This window comes from Jaculus jaculus, chromosome 9 (genome assembly GCF_020740685.1).
Source record: "Jaculus jaculus isolate mJacJac1 chromosome 9, mJacJac1.mat.Y.cur, whole genome shotgun sequence".
In the NCBI taxonomy this organism is placed as follows: domain Eukaryota; kingdom Metazoa; phylum Chordata; class Mammalia; order Rodentia; family Dipodidae; genus Jaculus; species Jaculus jaculus.
The window spans coordinates 112,437,310-112,457,611 of NC_059110.1; the positions used below are offsets into that span (position 1 = coordinate 112,437,310).

General features: G+C 51.3%; 1 protein-coding gene across 2 annotated transcripts in view; it reads right to left on the reverse strand.

Annotated features, from left to right (window-relative positions):
* Positions 1 to 4,044: 4,044 nt before the first annotated feature.
* Positions 4,045 to 20,302, reverse strand: part of Tns4 (tensin 4) — a 29,572-nt gene continuing 13,314 nt past the window's right edge. Inside the window, exons 3-13 of one of the 2 annotated variants that reach the window (XM_004655436.2) lie at positions 19,925 to 20,297; positions 16,806 to 17,227; positions 13,019 to 13,105; positions 12,580 to 12,705; positions 9,704 to 9,796; positions 9,504 to 9,581; positions 7,856 to 7,927; positions 6,796 to 6,964; positions 5,879 to 5,947; positions 5,606 to 5,632; positions 4,045 to 4,449 (exon numbers count right to left, since the gene is read on the reverse strand). In XM_004655436.2, coding sequence (XP_004655493.2) covers positions 4,308 to 4,449; positions 5,606 to 5,632; positions 5,879 to 5,947; positions 6,796 to 6,964; positions 7,856 to 7,927; positions 9,504 to 9,581; positions 9,704 to 9,796; positions 12,580 to 12,705; positions 13,019 to 13,105; positions 16,806 to 17,227; positions 19,925 to 20,297 — 1,658 coding nt within the window. In that variant the 3' untranslated portion in view covers positions 4,045 to 4,307. Of the gene's footprint in view, positions 4,450 to 5,605; positions 5,633 to 5,878; positions 5,948 to 6,795; positions 7,004 to 7,855; positions 7,928 to 9,503; positions 9,582 to 9,703; positions 9,797 to 12,579; positions 12,706 to 13,018; positions 13,106 to 16,805; positions 17,228 to 19,924; positions 20,298 to 20,302 lie in introns of both variants that reach the window. The other variant, XM_045158259.1, reaches the window with a different exon arrangement.

Below are 20,302 nucleotides of genomic sequence, written 5' to 3' on the forward strand. Positions count from 1 at the left end.
GAAATGTGGTTTAGGGGCGCGTGGTCTGTTCGCAGGTCTCAGAGCAGGGACTGCCTCCTCCCTTCTTATCAATTTCCACAGCAGCTGGGCTTTGCTGTGGGTCTAGCCATCTGGCCAAAGAGGCCAGGTAGTCATGCTGAAAAAGAGCAAGGAGGGACAGGCTTTCTGTCAACAGGGAGGATGGGCTTGGTCTGGAGTAGCTGGGGGAGAGATGGTGTGATGGGAAAGAACCAGCAGGGAAGGAGAGAGTGGGAGAAGGAAAAAGTAAGGAAGGGTAGGTGGGCGGTTACTCCTCGTCCACAGATGGAAACGCTGGAGGAAGACTGTGTGGCAGCAAAGGCCCGTTATCCCAGCACTCTAGAGGCTGAGGCCAGAGAATTGCACGTTTGAAGCCAGCCCGGACTCTATATATATATGACATATATATAGCAAGACTGTCTCAAAGACGGTGGGGGCTCCTTGGACGAAACGCCTGTCCAAGTCTGAGGACTGGAGTTTGGATCCCTAGCACCCACGTAACTGCCGGGTGGGTGTTGCGGAGACAGGGGATCCCACGGGTATGCTGGTTAGCCAGACTAGCTGAACTGGTGAGTCCTGGGTTTAAGTGAGGGTGACTCAGGAAGATACCCAACATCAACCTCTGGACTCCAACTGCACGTGCACACACGTGTGCCCACACACATGCAAACATGCACACACGTAAGCATGCACACTACACATGCAAAAAAATATATATAAAATTTAAAAAATGGCTGGGGAATGGATACATTCCAGTAGCATAGGGAAGAGTTAAGATCAAAGGCTACAAGTCCTGGAACTTCCTGGAGAGACAAGTCCTTGGGTTGTCCCAGTGTGAGTGCAGACTTCCCACTGCCCCTGCCGACTCCTGGTTTCACGGTGACCATCCTGCCTTCCTTCTATCTGGGCTGGCTGCTCTACCCGTCAACAAAGGAGCAAGTGGTGGGGGGCGGGGAAGGTTAAAGGTGTTTAAGTACAAAGGCTGCCAGCCCAGGTTCAATTCCCTAACACTCATGTACGCTGGATGCAAAAAGTGGCGCTTGTTTGCAGTGGTAAGAGGCCCTGGTAGACATGCGCATGTGTGTGCATATGTGTGCGCGCATACACACACTTGTATGAGTAAGTTTAAAAAATAAAAAAAGGCCAAATCAAGTTCTCTAGTAAATCCTCCTGATGGAAGGATGAACCACAGCGATTGTGACGGAGATGACTGCCTTCTTTGGGTTCTGTCTGAGGATGGGCCCGGGGCGGGAGGGGGGGGGGGCAAGCAGGGAGCTGAGACAGGAGGTCGAGACTGGGGCCAGAGTTGGGAAGTGAGGAGAGAGGCTGGGGCTAGTTAACCCTGGCACTTTGGCAGGGTCTTTTCACAAGCCCATCAGAAGAATCTTGTCACCCTGTCCCCAGAGTTCAACCCAGGGATGAAGGGAATCTCATGGCTCTCCCTGAAAGTGGACAGCTTGCAGCTGTGTACCCCGGCGACTTGCACGTGGTGTGTCCCACTACCCGTGACCATGAGGCTGGGAGCAGGCGTGGAGGAGGCATTACAGAGCTTGAGGGGCATGGCCTGTTGCCAGCTGGAAGAGTGAGGGCAGAGTCCCAGAGGCCCAGGGTGGGAGGAAGGGAACTTGTCCAGTTTTCCAGCGCTGAGCTCGTAGCTCAGGACTCATCTGGGCTCAGGGGTTCTTCTGGACTTCAAGAGGCTCTGACTTCATCTGTCTCTCTTCATGCCTCTGGGAGGCCGGGTGAGACCTCGGGACTCATTCCAGTACCGCACACTCCTTGGACCCTGGACACTGGCACCCCCTCCCTCAGTTTCCCTGGCAGATCTGGAAAAGGGTTATGAAGAGAACAGAGCGGTGCTCTGGGCTGGTGAAGAACAGAATGGTTTAAGCGAGGGCCTGTGAAACAGTCTACGGCTGGGGGTGGGGGGCAGCACATTGGCACACCTGGTCTCCCTGGTGACACAGTCCCCAGTTGCTATGTTGGGTTCCCTTTTCTGTTCAGGTCTCATTTGAGGAGACACCTCTGAATGCCTCAGGACCAAACTGTTGTGCAAAGACATTTTATTTTATTTCTTTGTGATGGGAGACATTTAGGCTCCCATGAGGCTAGGAGGAACCCTACCACCCACAGTCTGGGACTAGGTACTGTGATTTGGGAAACCTCTGCTAACATTCTGCAGATTCCAGGGGGCAGGGTAGCGCCTGGTCACAGGGTCACAGGCTGGGTGGGCTGGTTTCAGCTTGCCCCGCCAGCCCAGGGGCCTCTCCAGTCTGGTTTGGTTTCCTGAGTTGAAAGTATCATCTATCCACAGACCTGACCTTTGCCAAAGAATGAAGGCCTGCAGGCTAGGGCTGGGAAGGGTCAAGCGTGGGCTCCACATGGAGCCACGGTGGGCTTCTTCTTTGAGCCTCCCTCTCACCCCATGGTGTGGTTACCTTAGCAACCGGGCCTGCTGGGTAAATCATCCCAGCTTCTGCTGCAGGCTGCTCCAAAGGGGCGAGCTTCTCTATAGTAAGGCACCTGCGGAAACAGCATTCTGCATTCGCCACTCTGCTGCCCCCTTGTGGTTGCAAGGCCAGCTGACGTGAGACTGGAGTTGAGGCAGAACCAAGGAGAAATTGGGCTCATAACCTTGCCCTGTAGAAACCGGGTATCTCTGCCCCTAGCTACCAGGCACGAGGTACGCAAGCAGTGCTAGGACCCCGTTTTCTAGTGGTACCAGAAACATTTTCTTACTAAAAAAACCGAAAACACAGAGGCTGACACTCATTTGTGTGTGTGTCGGGGGAGGAGGGAGGGGATACTAGTAGACGTGAAGAGGTGAGCACAGAAGGGTCTTCTCAGTGCAGGTGCCCCCCTCACTGGGCTGCAGCCATTGCCACCACAAAGCTAGCTTGTAAAATCCCAGGCCGGGAGAGAGAAACAGTAGGTTTAGGCCCCTGGACTTCCGATGAGGATCAAAGACACAAAGTGACCTCTCCATTGTCCCCAGATAACTGTAAAGCTGGATAAACATCTATGTGTAAGTGCTACAGGGATCAGGGATCTTTCTTTTAGATTCTTAGGAGAGAGATCCCAAGATTTTTGCAAATTGTTTTTTTGGGAAAAAATGCCCACAGTCAAAAGAAGCCAAAAATTCTGCCAGATGGCTGGTATGTGTGTGAGTGAGAGAGAGAGAGAGAGAGAGAGAGAGAGAGAGAGAGAGGGACTGAACCAACACTGGATGAATTAAATCCAAAGATAAGGGAAGAATGCTTAAATATTGCATTAAAGAAGACCAAGCGGACAGAAATCTGGCTGCAAGGTGGAAAAGCCGGGGGAGGGAGCCGAGAACCTGTGCTACGCTCGGACTCCGGATGCCAACTTTGGCACGGACTACGTTTAGCAAGCTAAGTGGGGGCTGCACGGCGCACGCACGTTGTTCTGTTTGAAGCCCGCGGTCCAGACTCCTCTCCGTGCCAGACCGGACCTCGCAGGCTCCTGCCGGTCAGGCGGCTCCCTTCTTGGGGGCAGCTCTTCTCAGAGCGTCGTCTCTACAGGTGAAGCCTTTGGCGTCCGGATCCCAGCTGAAATTTGTAAAACTGAACTAAAACTAAGACGTCCGGGAAAGCGAGGAGAGGAACAGTGGTAGAGGCCAGTGGAGTCCGTCTTGGAGTCTTACTACCACCGACCCCCAGTCAGGATGGGATCTGACCCAGCTCCTGCTGTTTGCCGTAGATGGGAGTCACAGGTCTCTAGCTCAGCCTGCCACGTAGGGAGTGTCCAGTGATGGAGCCAGAGGGTCCTGGTGGTCATGTTCACACAGGGACTCGTGGATGTGGTGTGTGGGTTTTAGGATCCAGGAAGCATACACTAGAGATGCCCAGCAGAGCCTCAGAAGAACAGCTGTCCTGTCTGCTAACTTCCTCCTCCTCCGCCCCCTCTTCTCTTTTTGTTTTCGAGGTAGGGGCTCACTCTAGCCCAGGCTTATCTGGAGTTCACCATGTAGTCTCCAGCTGACGTTGAACTCACAGCGATCCTCTTACCTCTGCCTCCTAAGTGTTGGGATTAAAAGCGTGTGCCACAAGGCCGGGCCAAGTTAAGGAAACTGAGGCCCGGCGTCTGGGAGCTGGGTAAAGGTTGCTGCTGAAAGTCACAGAATGTTCAAGGGTTTCAACTCAATCCTGTCCTTATGTCCAACAGACAGGCCTGCCAATGTGTCCACAGCCCTTTAGTCCAGGGGGGAAGCCAGGCTCTTGGGCAAGTCTCTGGCAAGGCACGGAAGGCGGACCGGCATCTCCCTCCTGCTACAGCCTTTCTGCATCCCGCAGCAGAGAAGCCACCAGGCTGATGACCTGGGAAGCTGGCTGGACCGTGTCATACTCTGCAAAGAGGTGGCACACGTTCTCCTGTGGTTCTGTCTGGCTCTTGGCCACAAACCCAAAGATCCTGGTGAGAGAGGGCAGTTTGAATGAGATACAGGAGGTACCAGGTTTACAGGAGGAAGTGAAGGGGAGGGTACTCTACCTGCACCTCATTGCCCCCTGCCCTTCCCCAGCTAACCACCTTAGCAACTCCTTACAGTGGGGTTGCCAGGGTAATCTGTCAGACTAGATCTCAGGCATTTTCAGTGGGGCTCTCTGAAGACAAGACCTGGGCATTCCCCGTTGCAGTCGATGCTCCCTAAAGGCAAGAATGTACTTGACCATCAGCTGGGGCATCCCCCAGGCCTGCCCACTCTTTTGACATTGCAACACCATCTTGTCGTCTACAAAGTTAAGTTCACACTTAAAAACAGGCTAATCAAGTTTCAAAAAAAAATTGTGAAAAAAAGAGAGAGAGAGAACTCTCATAATGTTTTAAGTAAGTTTCCAATTTTGTCTTGGTCACATTCACAGCTGTTCTCGGCTGTGCACAGCCCACAGGCTGCAGTCTGGATACACCTGTAAGCACGGTAGGGTGGAGCCTGGGCCTCTTGCATGACACCTAGGGTGCCAGGCTCATGTCTGCCCCCCCGCCCCCGCCCAGCAGACTGGCAGCTTTCTGAGGGCTCTGACGATTGGCCACAAACCCAAAGATGGAGCCTCCCTTTCCTCCTCCCTCCCTTCCTTTTGTTTTATTTTATTTATTTATTTTTCTGAGGTAGGGTCTCCCTCTAGCTCAGGCTGACCTGGAATTCACTATGTAGTCTCAGGCTGGCCTCGAACTCATGGCGAGCCTCCTACCTCTGCTTCCCGATAGCTGAGATTAAAGGTGTGCGCCACCACGCCCAGCTTCCTTCCTTCCTTTTGTGGGGGAACCCAAGGCCTTGTGCATGTTAGGCAAGTGCTGTACGGATGAGCTACATCTCCAGGCCAAAGTTAAGTAAGTACCTTTTATGTTTACTAGAGACAGGGTCTCACTGTGTAGCTCTGGCTGGCCTGGAATTCACTATGTGAACTGGGCTGGCCTCAGACTCAGTGATCCTTGTGCCTTAGCCTCCCAAGTGCTTGGATTATAGGCATGTGCCACCACGTCCAGCCCTCCCTCCTCTTCTAGCTCCCGTCCTCAGTTGGGCCTGGCACTGGCCACCTGTCAGGGCTTCTGATTGTTGGGCAGGACTTACCAGGAGGGCTTGCGGTACTTCTGCCACCTGCGGAAAAGAAATGTGACAGAAGTGAGTAACGGGGCTCCGCTCCGCAGGACCCTGACAAGCAGTAGCAAAAGAGACTGGCAGCCTGGCTAGCCACGTCCCCAGGCCTGCCCCGGCCCTACCTGACCTCGTCAGCTGTCCCTGACCCTTAGAGTTCACAGGCTTCCTCTGCCATCTCGGCCTAGAGTGAGCAGGTCGCTGTGGAGGGCAGCTAGGCCCTGGATGGACTTCTCAGTTTGAACTTACTTCCGTTGCTCAGGGTCCATGCCACAGAAGCGGATGGTGAGGAGTGGGTAATGGCGTCGGAAAAACACCCTGGGTGGAGAGAGGGAGAGAAGTAACGACGGTGATGGCTGGCCCATACCGTGATCCGTCTCCAACATCCCTGGCCCCCCTGAGCTCAGATGTCCTGTCCCAGTAAAATTGTCACAACCTGCCATTCACATTCCCACTGCTGGACCTGGGGATACAGGCTATAATTCTCTTCTATAAAGTACATTTGCCTTGTGCCCTCATATTAGGGTCTTCTGCCATCCTTCAACCATGCCATTTGCTTTTTTTCTTTTAAGATTTTTTTTTATTTATTTACTTATTAGAGACAGAGAGAGAGGGAGAGAGAGAGAAAGGACCTCTAGCCACTGCAAACGAGCTCCAGACGTGTGCGCCACCATGTGCATCTGGCTTACGTGGGACCTGGAGAATCGAACCAGGGTCCTTAGGCTTCGCAGGCATGTGTCTTAACTGCTAAGCCACCTCTCCAGCCGTGCCATTAACTTTTGAAAGCAGAGAGTTACATCCTAGACCACTCGTGTCTTTCTAGTTAAAGGAGGGAAGGCTCGGGCTAGACGGAGTTGCCAAGCCCAAGAAACGATCTTATTGTACTCTGAGTCCTAGAGGTCAGCAGTGCCTGGACCATGAATGGTGTTGCCGGCAAGTTCAGGCTTAATCAACACCCACTGAAAACTGGCTCATTTCATCCCCGTCAGGCACAACAAGAGAGGCTTTGGCAAGGGGTCAATGGACAAGGCAAGGGAACTTGCTTGGCATCACCCAGTATTCGCCAGGCCCCTTGGGTCACTCTGCCCTCATCACTGACTCTGCGCGTCCCCACAGGCCTGCTCTGCCCGTCCTCTAGCACCGGGACGGGACAAGCCCTTACTTACTTCCTCTGCACGTCAGTCAGGGTGATGCCCTGGTCAGTGACTTTGAAGTGGACCACGGTGGGTGTGGGGAGGACATCCCTCTCGAAGATGGTCGAGATGGCCTTCTGCACAGCCAGGGCTCCGCTGAGGGTCTCCACGCTCACAGAGCTCAGGTACAGCGTGTGGCAGCCTGTGGGATGCAGACCTTGCGCTAGGGTGCAGCCGGGTCCTCGGAAGGCAAGGGGATCACTGTCTGCCCCGTGGTAGAGGGAGTGCCTTTCTCCTCCAGTCATCCAGTGGGGTCCTCTTAGAGCCCACAGGCAGGCAGGAAGTATTTGGGTGACCAAAAGTTGAGGTTAATCCCGTGTGAGGAATCTATGTTTTTTTTTTTTTTTTAAGTCCAGGCTGGCCTTGAACTCACAGTGATCCTTCTACCTCTGCTTCCCAAGTGATAGGACTAAAGGTGTGTACCCACCACGCCCTGCTTGGTCTCAGTTCTTTAGCACTGCTCTGGTTCCTGGCCCTTCAGTATGGGGGTAAGGAAGGGGTGTTGACTTGTATGTATGGGCGTTTGGGAAAACTTCTTTCTGTCCATACCTATGGCTACCCACACCCTTGGTGAGATTAGGAAGAGAAAGCAAGAATGGAGGGAGGAGGGATAAGGGAGTCTTTGTGCTTTGTGGGGGGCACAGAGTTCGGCTGCCACCGATGGATGCCTGGAGGTGGGAAAGGGGCCTTTCCTGTGTGGAAGCCCCAGGACTCACTCTCCTCCACTTAGAGACCACCCCTGGGGCAGGGATCTCAGCTGCAAAGACACCCTAGCAGGGATGTGTGTGCTCCGTGTACATAAGATGGGATTTGAACCTACAAGCACCCCGTAACCACCCCACTTCCCTGTTGGCCCACAGTGGTAGCCTGTCATCTCCTGCTTTACTGGAGTTGAGGGGACTGGTGATAAGAAATGTGTGTGTGTGTGTGTGTGTGTGTGTGTGTGTACACACAAGCATAGGGCTGAGAGGTGGGGGCTGGGAAGTGCCCTCCAGGGACGCAGAGAGCTTGGTACCTCCCCCATATCGCTTACCAGCAAATTTCTTCTGGCAGGAGATGGGGCTCTCTGTGGGGGAGTCTGATGCTGGATCTGTACCGCCCAGTTCTGAGCCAAGGCAAAGGAACAGGCCCCAAGGGGGCAGGAATGGAGTGAGTGGATCAGACCTCATTAATCCCTTTGAACATTTCCCACCACTGCCCCACCTCCAGGAAGAAACCAGGTGTGATTACCGCAATTAGGGAAATGGACCCCTTGTCTCCAAGCCCCCCCTGCCCCTCCCCGGCTGTTGTGGCCTTGTCTGCACATGCCCTTGCCCTCTTCTGGACTCTTTCCTCCCTCCCTCCTTACCTTCCTTCCTCCCTCCCTTCCTCCCTCTTCTTGCTCTAGCTCAGGTTGACCTGGAATTCTCTATGTAGTCTCAGGTGGCCACGAACTCGGCGATCCTCCTACCTCTGCCTCCCGAGTGCTGGGATTAAAGGCATGCGCCACCACACCTGGTCCCTTCTGGACCCTTCCTAATCCTAGACTCTGCAGGGAAGTGACGCTGTCTCCATCACACGCCTCTCTTGTCTGGGGATCCTCACGCCCTCCTCCTCTTTCAGAAATGGTTCTCCACCTTTCACGCACACACAAGACGACCCACTCCCACTCCATCTGGGGGCATCTGCACCGTCTGCGGTGGATTGCGGCTGCTGATCCGAGCTCGGCTCTGGGTTGACTTTGTGGGTCTGTGAACCACTTTTCTTCCTTTTCCCCCTTCCCCCCTTTTAAAATTTTTATTTATTTTTATTCATTTATTAGAGACGAGAGAGAGAGAGAGAGAGAGAGAGAGAGAGAGAGAGAGAGCAGAGAAGGGAGAACGGGTGCTCCAGGGCCTCTAGCTACTGCACACGAACTCCAGACACATGCATCACCTTATGTATCTGGCTTATGTGGGTCCTGGGGAATTGAACCTGGGTCTTTTGGCTTTGCAGGATAATGCCTAAACTACTGAGCCATCCCTTCAGCCCCCTTCTCCTTTAAACATTGACCCTAAAATAATTCATAAAGAAATTAGAGGGGCGGGGCATGGTGGCACACACCTTTAATCCCAGCACTCGGGAGCAGAGGTAGGAGGATTGCCATGAGTTCAAAGCCAGTCTGAGACTACAGAGTGAGTTCCAGGTCAATCTGTGCTAGCTAGAGTGAGACTGTACCTCAAAAATAACTAACATGGCTGGAGAGATGGCTTAGTGGTTAAGGCACTTGCCTGCAAAGTCAAAGGACCCAGGTTCTATTCCTCAGGACCCATGTAAGCCAGATGCACAGGGGGGCACATGCATCTGGAGTTTGTCTGCAGTGGCTGGAGGCCCTGTCATACCCATTCTCTCTCTCTACCTGCCTATTTCTCTCCCTTTCTCTCTCAAACAAAAACAAACAACAAAAGATAGAAATAGCCGGGCGTGGTGGCGCACACCTTTAATCCCAGCACTTGGGAGGCAGAGGTAGGAGGAGGATCGCTGTGAGTTCGAGGCCACCTTGAGACTCCATAGTGAATTCCAGGTCAGCCTGGGCTAGAGTGAGACCCTACCTCGAAAAACCATTAAAAAAAAAAAAAAAAAAAAGATAGAAACTAAAGTGGCCACTGGGGACTTTTCTAGTGAGGATCAACAGACCTTACCTTCTTGGGGTCCAGGCCTACCTTTCTGTGGGATGGTGAGTTTGCAGGGCAGGGCCAGGGCCATGATGGAATGCTGGTACACAAAGGCTGAGAGGCTCCCTGCAGGGAAACCAGTAGCTCTGTGTGAATAGGGCTTTCTCAGCACCCTTCACGGAGGAGGAGACACAGCTCCCCTCTCCCCACTCCTGGGCTGGAGGCTTCTGGAGGCCAGGGAGGCTCACCAAAGTATGGCTCCTCCTCTGCTCCTTTGAGATGCACCCCTTTCGCAGAAGATTCGATCAGGAAGTGCCGGATGAGGTCACTGCTTTCCTCACCTGGATGACAACAAAAAACTTATGGGGGCTGGGGCTCCAGAGCCTGGGGCTTGTTAGCTGAACCCCCCGACCCACCTTGCTGGGTGCTTCCCAAGGCTGTCTTGCCAGCCTGTGGCTCAGGTTGGACTGTAGGATGCAAGCCTGGGTTCAGAGCCCCCTCAAAGGAAGCGCCAGTCCATTTGCTCAAAGGCTTCTGTGTCCTTTGTTTCCCCATTAGGAACACTTTGTCTTGGTCAAGAGTTATCAGAGGTGATTCTGTTTTTTTTTCCTTTCTTTTGCTTTTTTGTTAAAAAGTAATTATTTATTTAAGACACTTATTTATTTATCTATTATTTATTTAAGCCATTCTCCAGCCCAGAGATGATTCCTTTTATTTTACATATATGTAAAATTTTATTTATTTATTTAGTTATTTGAGAGAGAGAAAGAGAGAGAGAAAGAGGCAGATCTATATATAGAAAGAATGGACACACTAGAGCCTCTAACCAGTGCAAGCGAACTCCAGACGCATGTGCCACCTTGTCCCACAGAAAGGTAGACCTGGACCCCAAGAAGGTAAGGTCTGTTGATCCTCACTAGAAAAGTCCCCAGTGGCCACTTGAGTTTCTTTCTTTTGTTGTTTGTTTGTTCGTTTGTTTTTATTTGAGAGGGAGAGAAATAGGCAGGTAGAGAGAGAGAATGAGTGCGCCAGGGCCTCCAGCCACCGCAGACGAACTTCAGATGCACGCGCCCCCCCCCGCCCCCATGCATGTGGCTTACGTGGGTTCTGGGGAATGGAACCTGGGTCCTTAGGCTTTGCAGGCAACTGCCTTAATCGCTGAGCCAAGAGATGATTCTTAACGACTGCCTCGACCAAATATCAACTCTTCAGACTTTCTCTCACTCTCCCCACCCCAGCCCTGGCACCATTGTTTTCCAGTGGGTCAACTCTACAGGAGCATGGCTGGCTCTGGAAGGCTGCAAGGGACTCTGATCCTTCACCAGACCACAGCTTCCTTCTCCATTCGGGCCTGTTGCCTCTCCAAAGAACTCCTTGAACACCAACACCTGCCCTGGAGGCCATATTTTTTTTTTTTTTTTTTTTTTTTTTTTTTTGGTTTTTCAAGGTAGGGTCTCACTCTGGCTCAGGCTGACCTGGGATTCACTATGTAGCCTCAAGATGGCCTTGAACTCTTGGCGATCCTCCTACCTCTGCCTCCCAAGTGCTGGGATTAAAGGCGTGCGCCACCACGCCTGGCTTTTTAAAAAAATTACTTTATTTATTTATGAGAGAGAAAGGCAGATAGAGAGAATGGACATACCAGGGCCTCCAGCCACTGCAAACCAACTCCAGATGCATGTGCCCTCTTGTGCATCTGGCTTACATGAGTCCTGGAGTATGAAATGGGGATCTTTTGGCTTTATAGGTAAATGCCTTAACTGCTAGGCCATCTCTCCAGCCTCATATTTGTTTGTTTTTTCTTTCCTTCCTTTTTTTTTTTCCCCCCCAGAGTTGGGGCTGTAGCCCAGGGTCTCTACATATTAGGCAAGCCCTCTATCGCTGAGCCACACTCCAGTCCATTGCTAGGAGCACAAAGTTGTGTGGCTCATGCTTACTCAGTCGACTGCTCAGGGGTCATTCACTCTGTAAACTGACTTACAGTTGGGTTTAGGCGGGAGGACTACTACCCAGGGACCTTGCACTGGAACTCTTTGTTCCCGTCAATCTCCTCGCTGAGGCGGCTTGTGTGAATGACTCCTCTGCATTTCTGGTTCCTCACACAGCGTCTGGCACACGGTAGACCCCACACAGGAGGGTGCTGAGTTACCAGAGGAGCATATGAGGCTTCCCACCCACAATGCGCTGAGCTGTCGCACATGGGATAAGCTATCACACGTGTGGTGAGCTATTACAAACACCACATTAGGCTCCTGGAATCTAGGCTGGGTGGGTGTGAATGCTCAGGAGAGAGGAGGGGCTGGAGTGGTCCCCTTCCTCATCCCTGCCTGTGGATGGAGCAGGGAACTTGGGAAAGCAGGGGCTTCTCAGGCTTGCAGTAAGATGCATTCTATGGGGCTGGAGAGATGGCTTAGCAATTATGGCACTTGCCTGCAAAGCCAAAGGACCCAAGTTCGATTCCCCAGGACCCGTGTAAGCCAGATGCACAAGGTGGCGCACGTGTTTGCAGTTCATGTGCAGCAGCTTGATGCCCTGGTGCACCCATGCTTTCTCTCCCTCTCTCTAACTGCCTCTTTCCCTCTCTCTCAAATAAATAAATAAGTAAAAAGAAAATAGCTGGGTGTGGTGGCACATGCCTTTAATCCTAGCATTCAGGAGGCAGAGGTAGGAGGATTGCTGTGAGTTCGAGGCCACCTTGAGACTATGCAGTGAATTCCAGGTCAGCCTGGGCTAGAGTGAGACCCTACCTTGAAAAACAAAAAACAGCCGGGCGTGGTGGCGCACGCCTTTAATCCCAGCACTTGGGAGGCAGAGGTAGGAGGATTGCCGTGAGTTCGAGGCCACCCTGAGACTCCATAGTGAATTCCAGGTCAGCCTGGGCCAGAGTGAGACCCTACCTCGAAAAAGAAAAAAAAAAAAAAAAAAAAAAAAAGTAAAAGAAAAACAAAAAACAAGACAAAACAAAAAATGCTTTCTACAATGCCTTGGTGCTAGATGGTAGCTAGAAGGACCAGGAGATGGACCCTCTTTCCCAGGAATCACCTGACAGCTATAGTCTGGCTGCAACAGAACCTACCACATACCACGTTCTCTGAGAGATGTGAGCAAGCATACAGGTACATACCTGGTCTGTTTGGGACGGACGCTGGGATCTCCTGCACCTTCAGGGCAAGGCCGAAGGAACCTCGGTAGGAGGAACTGTCCCTGATGACGAAAGCCCCCGGCTTCTCCTTTCTTAGAAGCTCGATTGCTAGAATAATCCTTGGGTTAGAGGCAGATCCCACTCCACACAGACATTCTCCCATCCCCAAAGAGTCTTCATCAAGAAGTTGCTACCGAACCTTTCCTCAGGAAGTCCTTTCTCCTGTCTAATCTGCAAGTTCTATTGCAGTTCTGACTTCCTTTTGACGTCAGCAGGTCGGCAAGACACCTCCCTTTCCCTGGGCCTGCTATTTGCCACCCCTTTTATTACTGTGACCCCAGGGCCCCATGTGCCGCTGCAGAGTGTGGGGCCAGACCCAGTTACTGGACGCTCATGCCCTGAAACACAGTCTGCCCTTTACCTTGCTCCCGGGTGATGCTCGGCTTAAACCAGTATTTTGATGTGTCCATCACAAACTTCATGGTGGGCTGCATGTCCCTCGTAGGACCTGGAGACAGAGAGGGTTGCTAAGAGAGCACCAGCAGGGAATGCTGGGGCCCTGCTCTGTCCCTTGGCCTAGAGGGCCTGTTCCAGCTACTCTCCCTGACCCCCATCCCAAGTGCCACTCCATATGGCCTCAGGAAGAACAGCGAACTAGAGATGTAGCTCAGTAGGTGGAGCGCTTGCCCAGCACCCCAAGCTGGGGAGCACTCCATAAACCAGATGTAGTAGTGCAAACTGTGACCCCAGCACTTGGAAGGTGGTGGCGGGATGATCAGAAGTATAGTGAATTTGAGACCAGCCTGGGCTACATGAGATTCTGTCTGTCTGTCTGCCTGTCTGTTGGTCTCTTTCTCTCTGGCACACATACACACACACACACACACAAAGAAAGAAAGAGAGAAAGAAAAGAGGAAACACCAAATAGAAACCAAACAGGCCTCTAGGGCTTGGTGCAGTGTAGATTTATAAGTCTCCTGGTAGCCTTGGTAATGAATCAAAACCAAACAGATAGCATGCCTAATGTTGCCTGGTAGGGCTCAACACCACGATCAATTAATTCTGAGATGCACATTTGATTTTATATTTTCTTCCCCACGAATAACTCCGAGAGTTCCTTAGGAATGTGTTCTGCTTGGGAAAGCAAACAAAAGAAAACACAGAGGGCAGGAAAATAGATTCAAGTGCAAAAGCCTTCAAGTGCCCAAAGTCAGGAGCCTGGCTTCCTGACTGAGCTGGGACTATAATAGTTCAGCCCCGAAGAGACCAAGCGGGCTTGACAGCTTCCCAGGGTCTTTAATGTTCCCAAAGCCTATGAGATGAAAATGAACTTCTTTATTTTTTATTTTTCTAGCGCTGGAGATGAAATCCAAGCCTTGTGCATGCCAGGCAAGTGCTTAAGTTGCATGCCCCGGCTGTGAGAATGGACTTCAGTTTGAGGGCATTTTTCAGACTTTGATAAAACTCCTGAAATATAATTAGTGATAGCACACTATATTGTCTGGCTACTCAAATGTGCTCTTTGAGATATACAAATGCTCATGATCTTGCGTCCCTAAGGCAGAGAGCCATGCCATGGTTCTCAATGCTGACGTCTCATGACGTGCATAACTCATTTTAGAAAGTACATACTGCCGTCTGCAAGTGATTTGCTCTAGAAAGTGACGGGAGCAGATTCAAAGGCCCTCCTGAGTTGTCATTTTCTCCGGCTGGCATTACTTGTCGGGGAGTGAGCAGTGGGTTGGAGTGAACAACTCATACTTCAGGCCTCCCCTTGAGGTGACCAAGGTGAAGAGAAACTCGGCCGACCATGGCTGAGGGCCAGGAAGTTTCAACAGTGTTTCTAGGCCTCTGATCACGGGAGGTGTGTGTTACAGCTCAGCCTGTGTTTACTGCTGCGGGTTCTGGTTAATTGTGTTCTTTTTGGACGCCTGTCGGCTCAGGCTCCGGGAAGGAGGGTGTTTGCCGTTTTGTGGTTTTCGGCTGTCTGTGTTAGAATGCATGGTCTCCATTCCCTGCTCGCCCCTCGGCATGCTCGTCATCTGTGAACATCACGGTGAGGGTGGGCATGCCCTCTGGTTCTTCTTGGGTTAGTCATCAAGCCTGCTGCTCAGACATCCTGAGGGCTGTCTGGCTCTGTCCTCTCTCCTCCGCCCTTGCTTTTCGGCCCTGGTTGTAGCCCTGCATCTTCTAGTATCTACTAGGGTACACTGGTACTCATGTACCAACTGACCCCATCTCTCCCCTGTCTTGGACTTTCTGACAGCTTCCTATTGCTAAAGGATCAAATTTACCTTTCTTCCCTTCCCTTCTCTTCCCTCTCCTCCCCTCCTCTCTTCTCTCTTTTCCCCTCCCTTCCCCCTCCTATCTTCCCCTTGTCCTTCCTCCCTCCTTTCTCCTTCCCTTCCCTTCCCCTTCCTTCCCTCCTTCCTTCCTTCCTTCCTTCCTTCCTTCCTTCCTTCCTTCCTTCCTTCCTTCCTTCCTTCCTTCCCCCCCCCCTTTCTTTCTTTGTTGTTTGGTTTTTCAAGGTAGGGTCTCACTGTAGCCCAGGCTGACCTGGAATTCACTATGTAGTTTCAGGCTGGTCTTGAACTCACAGCAATCCTCCTACCTCTGTCTTCTGACTGCTGGGATTAAAGGTGTGCGCCACCACGCCCGGTGATAAAATTCACTTTTTAGTTTGACATTCTTATACAATCTTGCCATTATTCTCAATGGCCTTGTCCAGCGCTCCAGGGGTTTCCTTAATGTGCCCAGTGCTGGCACACTGTCCTGACTGTGGGGTCCTAGTTTCCTTTGCAAGAGTGCCTTTCTTAAGCCAGGTATTGCACATGTCTTTAACCCCAGCACTTCAGAGGCTGAGATAGAATGGCCATGAGTTCAAGGCCAGCCTGGTGCTACAAAGTGAGTTCCAAATCATTAGGGGCTAGAATGAGACCCTACCTTGGGAGCGGTGGAAAAGGAATATCTTGGGCTGGAGGAATGGCTTAGCAGTTAAGGCGTTTGCCTGCAAAGCCAAAGGACCCAGGTTCGATTCCCCAGGACCCATGTAAGCCAGATGTACAAGGGGCCACATGCTTCTGGAGTTCATTTGCAGTGGTTGGAGGGCCTGGCATGCCCATTCTTTCTCTCTCCCCCTCCCTCTTTCTCTGTTAAATAAATAAATAAAATGTTTTAAAAAAAGAATGTATTTCTTCCCCTTCTCTGGGCACAAACTACCGGTTGGTTTTCTGGGTCTAGCTCAGGTGCTACGCCTGTTCTCTAGGCTGCCTTGAATTACTCCTTTCCATCGCCCATAGGGTCACAGCATCTCTACCTCCGTGCCGGCCCTGTTCTATGATGAACGCTTGGCTCTGGCCTCTCTTCCTGGACTGTGCCTATCTGTATGTTCTCACAGCCTGGTACAAGGCAGACTTTGAGTGGGCACTCAGTAAAAGTGTTGGAGCAAACATCTTTAATCCCAGCACTCGGGAGGCAGAGGTAGGAGGATTGCCGTGGGTTCGAGGCCCACCCTAAGAGTACATAGTGAATTCCAGGTCAGTTTGGACCAGAGTGAGACCCTACCTTGTAAAACAAAACAAAACAAAACAAGTGTTGACCAGGGGCTGGGGAAGATGGCTCAGTTGATAAAGTGCTTGCCGCTCAACCCTGAGGACCCCATTTTTTTTTTTCTTTAACTTTTTTGGTTTTCCGAGCTAGGGTCTCATTCTAGGCCAGGGTGACCTGGAATTCACTATGTAGTCTTAGGGTGGCCTTCAACTCACAGCAATCCTCCTACCTCTGTCTTCCGAGTGCTGGGATTAAAGGCGTGTGCCACCACACCCTGCTAGGACCCAAGTTTGATCCCCATCACCCACAAGATGAGGCTGGGCTTGGCAGTAGGCACCTGTAATCCCAGCCGTGGGGATGCACACAAGGAATTCCCAGAGCTTGCCGGCCAGCCAGTTTAGCTGAATTGGTGAGCTCCAGGTTCAGTGAGAGATCCTGTCTTAAGACATAGGTTGAAGAGTGGTTGAGGAGGACGCCCAGTATCGACTCCTGGCCCCCACATGCACATACCATGTGCCCATGTTCCTGCATACTCTTACACACACACACACACACACACACACGCACAGTGTTGACTGGCGGTTGCACAAACCCACTGGTCTTTTGTCTAGTCCTCTAACTAACCCTTTCAATGTTGAAGGTGTTGGTTTACAACGTACCCTCTGGGGATGTGCTGAAGGGGCCATCTGGCACGGTCTGGCTGTAACTCTTGGTGGCTTGACATGGGTGGCTGGGAGAAGCAGCTCTGGGCTGGACAGAGCCCTGGTGTCCAGGCATCCTCTGGGGTGGGGGAGACTGTGGTTCTGGGCAGCCGTTGATCAGCACAATGGGTATGTCCACCATGGAGTTAGTGACGGATGGGGGGCAGCTGCTAGCCTGCTCCTTGGCCACTGGAGGGGAGCGGGCTGCTCGGGGCTGGACCATGCTCAGAGTGGAGTTGCTAGGGACCTGGACATTACTGGGTCTCATACACTGCGACACTGGGCCAAGGCTGTGGAGGCTGGAGGAAGAGCTGGCTGGGCTTTCCAAGGATTTAGATGACTGACAGCTAGAGAGGCTGGAGTGCAGGAGGGACTGGCTGCTGTAGGAGAGAGGGGACAGGTCATTAGTGCATTAGGGTTATCACTTGGGGCCATAGCCAGGTCTCTGACCAAACAGAGCACTGCATACTTCCTATCCCCCAAGCCTGGAGTAAAGGCCATTCTCACCCAATAACCGAGGCTGCAGAAGGGTAGAGAAAAGTCCCTGGAGTATAGAGTTTTCAGTCATTTAAAGTAGCCCTAGCAGGGCATGGTGGCACATGCCTTTAATCCAGCACTGAGGAGGCAGAGATGGGAGGATTGTTGTAAGTTCAAGGCCACTTTGAGACTACATAGTGCATTCCAGGTCAGCCTGGGCTAGAGCAAGACTTTACCTGGAAAACTAAACCAAACCAAACCAAACTAAACCAAACCAAATAAAAAGTAGCCAGTGGTGGGCCTAGGGGTCCAGCTCAGTTAGTAAAGTACTTGTCTAGTATTCATGAAGCCCTGGGTTTGACATGGAGCACTGCATAACCCCAACCGCACACGCTTGCTATCCCAGCACTCTGCAGGTAGAGACAAGAGGATTGGAAATTCAGGATCATCCTCGGCTACATATTAAGTGTGAGGACACCCTGTGTTATGCGAGACCCTATCTCAAAAAGTAAAATCCAGGGGCTGGAGAGATGACTTAGCGGTTAAGCACTTGCCGGTGAAGTCTAAGGACCCTGGTTCAAGGCTTGATTCCCCAGGACCCACGTTAGCCAGATGCACAAGGGGGGCACATGTGTCTGGAGTTCATTTGCAGTAGCTGGAAGCCCCGACACACCCGTTTTTTTTCTCTCTCTCTCTGTCTCTTTCTCTGTCTGGTGCTTTCAAATAAATAAATATAAAATAAACAAAAAAATTAAAAAAATTAAAATCCAGGGCTAGAGAGATGGCTTACTGGATAAGGTGCTTGCCTGATAAGCCTAAGGACCCAGGTTTGATTCCCCAGTACCCACATAAGCCAGATGCACAAGGTGGTGCATGTGTCTGGAGTTTGTTTGCAGTGGCTGGAGGCCCTGGAGTGTCCATTCTCTCTCTTTCTCCCAAGTAAATAAATAAATAAATAAATACTTTTTAAAAAAGTAAAATCAGGGCTGGAGAGATGACTTAGTGGTTAAGCACTTGCCTATGAAGCCTAAGGACCCCGGTTCAAGGCTCAATTCCCCAGAACCCACGTTAGCCAGATGCACAAGGGGGCGCACGCGTCTGGAGTTCGTTTGCAGAGGCTGGAGGGCCTGGCGTGCCCGTTCTCTCTCTCTATCTACCTTTTTATCCCTCTGTCTGTCACTCTCAAGTAAATAAATAAAATTTTTTTTTAAAGTAAAATCAATGTCAGACATGATGGTGCACGCCTTTAATCCCAACACTGTGGAGACAGAGGTAGGAGGATCACTGTGAGTTTGAGGCCAACCTGGGACTATAAGAGTGAGTTCCAGGTCAGCCTGGGCTAGAGTGAGAACTTACCTTGAGAAAAACCAAAAAAGGGCCTGAGAGATGGCTTAGCAGTTAAGGTGTTTGCCTGCAAAGCCAAAGGACCTCAGTTCGATTCTCCAGGAACCATGTAAGCCAGATGCACAAGGTGGCGCATGCATCTGGAGTTCGTTTGCAGTGGCTAGAGGCCCTGGTGCACCCATTCTCTTTCTCTCTCTCTCTGCCTCTTTCCCTTTCTCACTCTCTCAAATAAATAAATTAGGCCTGGAGGGATGGCTTAGCAGTTAAGGCATTTGCCTACAAAGCCAAAGGATCCAGGTTTGATTCCCCAGGACCCACATTAGCCAGATGCATAAGGGGACGCACACATCTGGAGCTCATCTGCAGTGGCTGGAGGCCCTGGCATGCCCATTCTCTCTCTCTCTCTCTCTCCCCCACTTTCTCTGTCAAATAAATAAATAAAAAGAAAATATTTAAACAACAAATTAATTAAACAATAAATTAATTAAATTAAAAAACATTAAAAAATAAAAAAATAACAAGTAAAATAAAATAACAAAACAATGTAATCAGCGGGGTTGACCCATTGCAGGCCATGTGAATTAGGCTGGCCTGGATTCCCTCTGTCTTTCTAGCCAGGCAGGTCTGACCAAACTATTACACAAGGCTCCCCTCTGCCCATCATTCCCAAGGGCCTTGCAGACAGGTTGGACCTGGACTGGACATGTTCAGGGCTGGTGCAGAGAAAATTCCTCAGCACCCAAGTCTGTATGTAGCCCTGAGTCTGAAAAGCCTCCCCCCAACACTTTTTTTTTTTTGGTTTTTTGTTTTTCGAGGTAGGGTCTCGCTCTAGCCCAGGCTGACCTGGAGTTCACTATGTAGTCTCAGGGTGGCCTTGAACTCATGGCGATCCTCCTACCTCTGCTCTGAGTACTGGGATTAAAGGCATGTACCACCATGCCCAGGGCCATTGAAAAGCCCTTTCTTGAGATGGGTCATTCAAGGACTGGAAAGGAGATAGGTGAACCTCATTAATGTAGAAATATGCTCTCAAAAGGTTGAGGGAAGGCAGGGGTTTTGTGTATGGACTTATGTTCTAAATGCGTTGAGGGAAATCTCAAGATCTGAGTGGCTGCGATGGTAGAAAAGACAGCAACGCTATTTTAATGCTTGTGTATGTACATTTTGCTTGGAGCAGGGCACCCTTCCATGATTTTAGTGTGTGTGTGTGTGTGTGTATTGCATGGTATAGACAAGGTCAGGAACATGGAACGTACCTTCCGAACACATAGCTGATGTCTGATACCGGGCTGGCTGACAGCACAGAGACCCTGCTGCCCCGCTGCGATGCCCTCAGCCCCTTCTCCAAACCTGGAGAGGTTGCCAGTGGGGAGCCTGAGGCGCTGCTTTCCCAGCAAGGGATGGAGATGCTGGGGGAGGGAGAAGGATGAGGAGAGGAACCTCGGCCCTGGTTCCCAGAGAAGATGAGACTCTCGCTGCTGCTTCGAGTCTCTCTGGGGATGTCTCTGGAGAAAAGGAGTCCGCCGCTGCGTGGTGAGCCAAAGGATGGGGTGACAGATGGGCTGGAGCAGCGCTGGGGGCCACTGAGGCACCCGGATCTGGTGGAGGTCACTTCAATGTATTTTATATCTTTG